At 48.3% G+C, this 9,877-nt stretch overlaps 1 protein-coding gene across 1 annotated transcript; it reads left to right on the top strand.

Annotated features, from left to right (window-relative positions):
• Positions 1–3,444: 3,444 nt before the first annotated feature.
• Positions 3,445–8,958, top strand: Kctd14 (potassium channel tetramerization domain containing 14). The gene is made up of 2 exons (XM_052177501.1): positions 3,445–3,695; positions 7,802–8,958. The coding sequence occupies exons 1-2, from the start codon at positions 3,546–3,548 to the stop codon at positions 8,450–8,452; spliced, it is 801 nt and encodes a 266-aa protein (XP_052033461.1). The 5' UTR covers positions 3,445–3,545; the 3' UTR covers positions 8,453–8,958.
• The last annotated feature ends 919 nt before the right edge of the window (positions 8,959–9,877 follow it).

The raw sequence follows: 9,877 nt of genomic DNA, 5'->3' as shown, positions 1-9,877 counted from the left end.
CCACAGACCTGGAAGGTCTTTGGATGTGATCCCTTGCCAGGGTAGCCATGTTGCTGGATTAAAATTCCTCTACACACCCCAGGACCACCTGCCTGGGGATGGTACTGCCCATAGTAGGCTGAGTTCTTCTACGTCAATCATCAATAAAGAAAATCCCTCACAAGCTTGATCACAAGCCAGTCTGATAGAGCCATTTCTTCAGTTAAATTCCTTCTTCTCATGATGACAAAAATCTAAGCAGCATGCTGCCTCTCGCATAACATGCTGATAAATGCAGATACAAACTCACACAAGGGAGGGTTTGCTATATTTGTTATGGTTTTCACCATCAATCCCCACTATAGCACTGCTGTAATACTATTTTAGTTTTCTTTTTATTGTTTTTAATTCTGCATGTGCATGTTTATGGAGCTGCATGTATATGTGTGTGTTCATGCACATGTGTACATATGTGTGTAGAGGCTAGAGGACAACTCAGGTGTCATCCTGTCTGCCTTTACAGAGGCTCTCTTCTTAGCCTGGAGTTCATCAATTAGACTAGACTGGCAGGTGGGCGGGCCCCAGGGATCCTTCTGTATCTATTTCCCTAGCTCTGGATTACAAATTGTACCACTATGCTGAGATGTTGATTTTGGCTTTTGCTGTCTTGTATTGTTTTGTTTGAGTGTTGATTGTTGCTTGCTTGCTTGGTTTTGTTTTGTTTCTGTTTTCCTTTTGAGACAGGATCTGGCTGGCCTGGAACTCATTATGCAGAACAGGCTGGCCTCTATCTCATAGGGATCCCCTGCCTCTACCTCCTTAGCTTGCACCACCACATTCAGCCATACTGAGTGTTTTTAATGGTCTTAAGGGTGGAACTCAGGTCCTCCTGATTGTGAAGCAAGCACGTTATCAACTGAAACATCACTCCAGGCTTACTTTTTTCTTGTCTCTTTCTTCTCATGTTGTTGGGAACAAGCAAAAGAAACTCATTCTAAGTACTACCATTTCGTTTTCAGATTCTTTTTAATCATAGGGAGAAAATAAATTCAAGGTCCCAGGCCTTCAAGCTGCCCAGGGCAGCTGGGGACTTCCCAATGGCTGAACAGCTTATTGTAAACAGTTGTCTGAGTCCACACATCTCAAGGACAAATTCTCCATCTTGCTGGCAGGGTCAAACAAGTTCATGTTCCCAGGCCCTGGAATGAATGCCTATCCCATTCTCCAAGTGTTTTCTTAATTATCTGTTAACTGGTAAAGAAGATAGAAAGTGCTGCTATCTAAACCAAGGGCATATGCTACTGAGTTATGTTATGTAAGCGCTTGCCTGTTCTGCCCTGACTGACTCCGTGCAGCTGACCAGCTCCTTTGTCCCTTATCACACTGAGCTCCGGACCTAAGGCTTAGGAGGGAATCAGGGACCTTGAAGCCAATGCCTGGGATGCGGCCCAGTCTCCAATGGCTGTTCCCTCGCTTATCCCGGAATGTCCAGTACAGCGGACAACGCTGCGGCTCCCCCAGATCCGCCTTTGCTTGGTGTTCCCATCCTTTAGAGATGTTGTACAATCTCTCTTCTCAGACATGGTTCAAGCCAGGACTGGGCACCTCCCTGAGTGCTCAGAGAACAAAGCTTTCAGTTTTAGGCTTCCATATTTGAAATTAGTTTTCTCAGCTTTTACCCTGAACCTAAGAGTGTATCCCAAGCTGGCCTAAAATTTGCTGTGTAACCAAGGATAAGGGTGATCTTGAACTTCTGACTATCTATTCTTTCTGCCTCTACCTCCCAAGTGCTGTAATTAAAAGTATGTGTGTGCATGGGGGTATGCATGTGAATGTGCCTGTGGGTGGCTGGCTGGCTGGCTGGCTGGCTGGGGCTAAAAGAGGACATCAGATTTCCTGGAGCTGAATTAACAGGTAGTCCAGAACATCCTAATGTGGGTGCTGAGAACCAGACTCTAGCCCTCTGGAAGAACAGCACCCTTAGCAGCCGAGCCATCTCTCTAGCCCCCATCTCTTTTGTTTTCAACAGACACATAACATTGCATGGCACAGACAGACGGTGACTTAGTCAACTATTAACTATCTAATTTTGCTAACACAAACAGATCAGGGGTAAATTCACACACATCCCCCTTCAGAATGGTGCTTTTTGTTATTTCTGTTGGATGGATTCCCAGAAGTGGGGTTCATTTCTTTTTCTTTTGTAGAGATGGCCATATTAATGGCTAAAGATCACAGCAGTTCACATTCCAGCCAGCAAGGTTTGAGCACCCGTTTTCCTGCATCCTCACAAGCTTGGGCATTTTGTTCTTATATTTTCTCAATTTCTGGCTTAAAAAAATAGTATACACCATTGCTCCTTCAACTGTGTTTCTTGAAATCCTTGTCAACTGCAATAAAGATTTATTTTGGCTACTTGAGTTTTTTTTTTTTTAAGTGGGTCTATTTGACTTTTAAAAATTCTCCATGGTCTTTTAAAAAAGTTATATCTTCTTGTTCTTTACTCATGTCTAAGTTTCTCTTTGTTTTTTGTTTTGTAGATGCGTGGATGGGACTCAGGGCTTGGCGCACACTAGGCAAGCGCTCCTCTTAGATGCGACTGCAGTCCAGTGTGCTCGTGTTTTAGATGCCCTCTTTTGTTTATTTAATGACACTAAGTAAGCGTACACTGTACACCCAACAGTCCCAGCACAAAGGGACTTGCACATGTCTCTGTTGACTTTTCCTTCTGATGCTTTGTTTCCTTTTGTGGTTTGTGGTTTCGGGTCTTGAGCTTGTTTGATGGACTGCTTGCTATCTGTGTACATTGTTTGAAACTTGAATTGATCATACTTTCATTCAGGAAAGATTTGGGGTCTCCTTCTTTCCATCCTTTCTTCTTTCCTTGTGGGGTGTCCGTATGTGTGTGTTTTGCTGGGGGTCAAACCCAGACTTCATACATGCTAAGGGTGTGTGGTACCACTGAGCTACCGCCCTGCTTCGGGTTTTATTTTTCTTTGCCAAGAATGTGATTGGACTAACTAGTCAGTTTCATTTTGATTAAATTTCTGGTGGCCGTCGCTGCCACTGACCACACTGGGGCCTAAATCTATGCCAGTTCTCCCCTGTAGCATAAGTATTTTTAAAGAAGTCTTTTCCAACACAGAACTAAGGAATGAAACAAACAAGTCTCACAGCATCTGTCTTTGAGGGACAGCTGGGTTTCTTCCAATTTACTATTTTATAGTCTCTGGTCTGACATCCTACCCTCAGAGAGCCCGAGGATTGCCTCCTAGTTCCCCTTTTCTGAGAAATTACCGGTTACTTGAAGTAGATGACTGCCCAAAGAACCAATAAAGTCTCAGAGCATGCCCTTAAATCCCTAATCCAACTAAATAAGCACTTACTAAAACTGTTTTACAAAAGAGGCAAGTGGGAGGTACAATTCCTCAGGGGCGGGGACCTTTCCGGCTGGGGAGTTATCTACACGTGGCAAGACTGTTCCCTGCCCATAAACTATCCACTCTAGGCAGCGAGCAGAGCGGAGCGAGCCGAGCGTCCTGAGCAAGAGCTGTCTCCCTGCCAGGATGAGCCTGCCCGCAAGCCAGATCAAGGAGCCCGGCAAGCAGTCTCAGCCTGCAAAATCGCTCACGGAGCCCAGCCAGGAGTCTCTGGCCACAAACCTACTCCAGGAGCACAGCCAGGAGCCCCGGATCCTGTGCCGTGACCCAGACATCGTAAGTGCACCCCTGTACAGCGGCTGCTCGGGTTGTCCTGACCGCCCCCCTCCAACCCCTGCTGTGCGCTCTCCCAGATCCATTTTCTGCCCCCTACCCTCTATTAGTCCCGCACGCCCCCCACAACCGACACCCCCCCCAGACACACACACATGCGCGTTCACCCCTGGGAGTATTGTTTTTGTGCCTGTTAGTAAACTCCTTCTTTGATACCTGAGCATTCCCGCCTCCAGCTCCACCTAGCTCCGAGCAGTCTTTCATTTGCCTTTTCCTCTCCTGCTCTCTGTCTTCACTTAGTCTGGTTTTAGTTCCTGCGTGTGTTCCTCTGCAAACCTCTAGCTTGGTGAAGCAGCGGGGGGTGGGGGGTGGGGTGGGGATGGGGGTGGGGTGGGGAGGGGGGTTGGGGGGGTGGAGGGGGGGCAGGTGGCTCCTTCAGTCAGTCCCGCTGCTCCGCCACCTGGTAGGAGTAGCCCGCCTGGACAGATGATCATCTCTGATGCCACCTGGCCAGCGCCAGCACCCCATCTCTGTTCCGTGCCTTCTCTCATGGACCCGATGAGAGGACTTTGGGAGAACAGAGAAAGATTAAAGGAGGGTGTCAAGGCCAACACTGGAGATCTTCTCAAAACTGTGCTAGGCCCCAAGAAGAAAGCGTGAGGAAGATTATACATGTCCACACAGGAAGGCACAAACTCGGTTTTAGTTCATGGGATTCACACTCAAAATACTTAAATACTCCAGTTATGCCCAGGATGCGCTCAGTAGCAGAGGCAGCTTGCTAGCACTTGGGAGAATCTGGGTTTGATCCCCAGCACTGCCAAAAAAAAACCCCCAGGAACAACAAATAACAATAATCCAACAAATAATAATAATACTCTCTTAACCGAGCTCCACCGCACATACCTATGGTGCTGCTTTGGCTTCTGGAGACTGTCTTAAAACACAAAATGGAAGGTGGCCAACATCAACTCTTTTGGGACATGTTCACTTTGTATTAAGTTTTAGGCTGAGCTGCCTAAAAGACTAAATCCAAAAACGCAATGAATTTCTCCAGAATTTTAGCTGAAATAAAAGGAAGGACAACTCTAAGGGAGTGTTAAATGGGTGGCACCCCCCCCCCCAAGTGTAGACATTTATCTCTAAGGTGCCCCTCACTCAGGGAAAGTGGCTCTTCATAGGGTTATGAGGGTGGCGTTGTTGGCTGTTTTCAAAGCTACCTGCCTATTGCTGAGGTGTTTAACACCCAGGGTGTTCCATCTTCCGTGCTCAAGAAGCGCTTGAATGAGTTCCTGGGCAGAGGTCACCTGTGGAGCCAGCACTGAGCTTGATACCAAGGTAGGGCAAGAGCTGCGGTTCTCAGAATACCAGGTTCTCCTGTGGATCAGGACCTGGGTGAGCCTCATTCAGTGTAACAGGTCTCCACTGAGTGTCTCAGGGTGCGAATCATGTGGCTGTGGACTAAGAATAGTGTTCCCCTTTCAAACCTCACGTCTAATGGAGGATGAACAAGCAGGAGTCCAAGGAAACAGCTACTGTCACAGTTGAACTGCATATCACTCTGGGATCATGAGACCACCCTTCCGGAAGGGCCCCTGGGGAGCTACCTTGAAAGACTGTAGACTTGCCCGGTGTGGTGACACACCCTTAACACTAGCACGTGGGAGGCAGAGGCAGGTGGATCTCTGTGTATAAGGCTAGCCTGGGGGCTGGAGAAATGGCTCAGTGGTTAAGAGCACTGGCTGTTCTTCAGAAGGTCCTGAGTTCAAATCCCAGCAGCTACGTGGCAGCTCACAACCATACATAATGAGATCTGACATCCTCTTCTGTGTGTCCGAAGACAGCTATACAGTGTCCTTACATATAGTAAATAAATAAATCTTTTTTGGGGGGGATTTGGATTGTTGTTTTTTTTTCCTGAGACAGGGTTTCTCTGTATAGCCCTGGCTGTCCTGGAACTCACTCTGTAGACCAGGCTGGCCTCGAACTCAGAGATCCACCTGTCTCTGCTTCCCAGAGTGCTGGGATTACAGGCATGCGCCACCACGCCCGGCTAATAAATCTTTTTTTTTTTTTAAGCTAGCCTGGTTTACAGAGCAAGTTCCAGGGCAGCCAGGACTACACAGAAACCATGTCTGAAAAAAAAAATCAAAAGGAGAAAAGGGAAAAAGGAAGGAAGGAAGGAAGGAAGGAAGGAAGGAAGGAAAGTAGAAAGATGGGCAGATTCAGTAATTCAGTAATGAGACATTAAGGCCTGAAGCCTGAGGCCCCAAGCTGCCCTGCACAGAGAGGTTCAGTAGGAAGTTTTGTTCTTTGTTTGCTAAAGGCTGTGCAGCAAGCCTATTGCAAAGAGCCTTGGAACCCCCAAGAAATGGTGAAGAGTCATTCACGTGTAGAGTGCAGAGAACGAGAGACTTGGGTTTGCCTCAGAGAAAAAGAGCTCTGGTTTCCGTGTGCAGAATGATCCAGGGACAGGCCCTAGCAAGGGGGGAGCAGCCCCGGAACTTACCAGACAGACTGCTCTGCCAGAACGTGGTGGTGAGGAAGTGTGTGAGGAGGCTGAGAGAAAGAGGCCGCATCACCCCGGGCTTCTGGCTCAGCTGAAATGGAGGCAAATGGGAGGGGTCGGTTGGGGGCTGGAGAGAGATCTTGAGGGGCCTAGATGGCATCTGAGTGGGATGTCACTCGTTCATTCCGCTGAGGGTATCGAAGGTAACAGATGAGTGTTGGGCGGAGCATAGTAGGATGTGTAGGGTTCCTTCTGACTGAACTGAGTAAGAGATGAGGCAGGTCCATGCCTGTATCTTCATAGCCATCATGGACTTGACACCCCACAGATTCTCACAATAGGCAAGATTTCTTCCAGCCACTCACCGCAGGCTCTCCCACTGCCCCCCTCATCGCCCTGAATGTGTTGGGAGAGACACTGGCAGTAAAGGTGAGGGGAACACAAGGAAGAGAGGGCCTTCCTCAGAGAGTGGAAAAGAAGTGCACCTTGCTAGAGATACTCTGGGTAGTGTTTATGGATGAGATCGGAGAGCCAAGATCTGCAAGGAGGCTGGGAACTTTGGGGAGAAAGAAAGAAAGACAGAACAGAACTACGAGGTTTGTGAACAGGGCTGAGTCTTATTTGATAAACAAAAGAACGGGGCACGGGGTGTATTGTTCAGTCCAGGCTGGCGTTTGGCTCGTGAGCCTTGGGGTGTTGAGTTATGCTTATGGCGCCACAGTTAGCCAGGAGACTGGTGTCTGTAGATTAGCTTTAGACAGGACTTTTGAAGTGGCCAGACAGATCAGACTTCGAGAGCTAGAAGGGTTTAAGAGTTCCCTGAGTCCATTTTCCTTCCTCTTTTCACAGACACTGAAGCTTAAGGTCGAGAAAGATAGTCGAGCTTCCTCGGGCACAGCTAGCTGTGGCTCTGGTGAGGGCCTGGCCTAGATGTGAGGTAGACTGACCGACCGACTGACCGACTGACGACAGCGTTTGATCCTAGCTGCACTTCACGGCTTCCCAGTTCTCTCAGGCTTTTCTCGTGGCTCCCTTCATCTGTCACATGAGGATGCTGAGAGGACTTAGGAGCTGAGTTTCAGGGGAACACAAATGCCATCACATTGATTTAAGAGTCTGTAGTTCCTCGATTAACTGCTTTAGAGAAGTGACTTCAATGTTTACTAAACAGCCTTGACAAGGGGCTGCGACAGACGACAGACGTGTAGAGCAAGGCAGAAGGACACGGCTTTGAGCTTACTTTCCTCAGCTGTATAGGCTGGTTCCTTCTTCTCCTCTGCCTATTCCCCTCTAGATAGCTGAAATGGCCCCTGTAGGACTGTTGCCATGACAACTCTGCTTCCCTAAGCAACCTAGTTACCTTTGGCCCTCTTAATTCCAGTACTGTCTTAAGAGGCAGTAAGTACCCAGGCAGGTGGAGAATGAGGTTATGCCTATGTCAAACTGACTGGCCCCATCACACCAGCTCCACACAGCTTGAATTTTCAGGTCAAAAATCCAGCCTTAACTGTGGGTGTTGTTCTTGTTGTTGTTGTTTTGTAGCAGACAGCACATCCTCCACTAAGTTGTAACTGTGTATCTCTGCTATTTGTGTCTGCAGGTTGTGGAGCTGAATGTAGGGGGGCAGTTCTACACCACCACCATGGGCACCCTGATGAAACATCCAGGCTCAAAGTTTCCAGAGATACTATCCAGGTCAGCTCGACAGTACAAAGACGCACAGGGCCGCTTCTTCATCGATCGGCCCGGCACCTACTTCGGGCTTCTCTTGGACTACCTACGCACGGGGCAGGTGCCCACAGAGTACGTTCCTGAGGTATACCAGGAAGCTAAGTTCTACCAAATCCATCCTCTGGTCAAGATTTTGGAAGATATGCCACAGATCTTCGGTGAGCAAGTGGCCCGAACGCAGTTCCTGGTGGGAGTGCCAAACTACCAAGAAAACCTGGAGGTCCTGTTGCACCTGGCTCGGGCGGAGGCCGTGGCGATGCGCTCGTCAAAGGTGGTGGTGTGCGTGGTGCGCACGGAGGAGGATGACGCGAAGTGTGTGGAGCCGCTGCACATCTTGGAGGCCAAGAAGACACCCGTTGTCAAATTTGGGCCCTGGAAGGCGGGCCCTGTGACGGAGGACTTCGTGTACTGCTTGGAGAAGGACATTAGAGCCAAGGGGTATAAGGTGAGCTCGCAGAGGTATCACCTGAGCAGGGATCCTTACACATGCTTCTGGATCTTCGTCTTCACCTGGTGGTGATCTCCAGGGGTGGGGGCTGTCTGTTAGAGGCTGCGGTGGGACCTGGGAGATCGGTCGCCATCAGAATCCATATTCTAAAGCTGAGCCTGTAGTCCCAGTGCTTGGAAGGCCAAGACAAGAGGACTGCCTTGAGTTCAAGACCAGTCTTGCCTATAGACTGAAACCCCATTGTTTCGACCTAGAAGTTCTTCCCAGGCCATTGTCTGGCCTAGGGGAAGTCAGGCTACCCCATCTCCATGCCTGCTCCCTTCCAGAACCACATTCTACTCGTCAAAGTAGAGCTTCTCACATCTTCTAAGAAATAAAGCTTATAAAATGTTTAACAGAGCAAAGGGTTCTTCCTTGCTTGCTGAGAAATAACCCTGATGTATAAACTCTTTTAGCCTGGACCTAGTGTTATGGTTTCTGTCTTTATAAACTCTGTAGTGCTTAACTTGAGACCAAGAGTTCTTTGTGGCAGGAGTCTGACATCGGTCACCAGATTAAATAAAGGACTCTTAACTGGCCTTGTGTTTGTGGTGGTCTGTAACTTTTTCCAGTGGACTGTCACAGGATCTTTAAAACAGTAGGCCTTGTTGGGAGGTGCTGGTACATGTCTTTAATCTTAGCACTTGGGAGGCAGAGGCAGGCAGATCTTTGAGTTGGAGACCAACCTGGTCTTCAGAGAGAGTTCCAGGACAGACAAGGCACCCACAAGAGAAACCCTGTGTCAAAAAACAAAAACAAACCCAAACAAACAGAAAAAAAAAAAAGCCAGTGGGAGAACTCACCAGCTATGCAAACCCAGTGGCTTAAGTTGGATCTCCAGAGTCCATGGTGAAAGGACAGAACCAACCTTTAAGAGTTATCCTTATACCATGGCATCCACACATCCATGTGGGCTCCCTCTCTTCTCTCTCTCTCTCTCTCTCTCTCTCTCTCTCTCTCTCCCCCCTATCTTAAAAGAAAAGCAGGACTGAGAAGATGGTTCAGTAGATAAGAGCTTTTGCAGAAGACCCAAATTGGTTCCCAGCACCTTGGTGCTGTGGTTTACAACTTAACTGCTTATAACTTTAGCTCCAGGGGGATCTAATGCTCTCTTCTGGCCTCCATGGGCAACTGTATCTTCATGTCTTAGGGATTCTATTGCTGCCATGAAACACCATGACCAAAAAGCAAGTTGGGGAGGAAAGTTTATTTAGTTTACACTTTCAGATCATAGTCTTTCGTAAGGAAGTGAGGACAGGAACCTGAAGGCAGAGGCTGATGCAGAGGCCACGGAGGGGGCTCGTTATTGGTTTGCTTTGCATCACGTGCACAGCCTGCTTTCTTAAAGAACCAGGAATCAGCCCAGGGACGCTACCACTCAAAATGGGATGGGCCCTCTTCCGTCAATAGGTGATTAAGAAAATGTCCTACAGCTGGATGTACAGGATCTATGGACAT

Source organism: Apodemus sylvaticus, chromosome 1 (genome assembly GCF_947179515.1).
Source record: "Apodemus sylvaticus chromosome 1, mApoSyl1.1, whole genome shotgun sequence".
NCBI lineage: Eukaryota > Metazoa > Chordata > Mammalia > Rodentia > Muridae > Apodemus > Apodemus sylvaticus.
Note: the sequence above shows the minus strand (reverse complement) of the source record. Positions and strands in the feature narration are given on the sequence as shown.

Coding starts and splice junctions, on each gene's coding strand:
- Kctd14 (XM_052177501.1), top strand. CDS start 3,546: ATGAGCCTGCCCGCAAGCCAGATCAAGGAGCCCGGCAAGCAGTCTCAG. Junction 3,696..7,801: donor TGTGCCGTGACCCAGACATC/GTAAGTGCACCC, acceptor TTGTGTCTGCAG/GTTGTGGAGCTGAATGTAGG.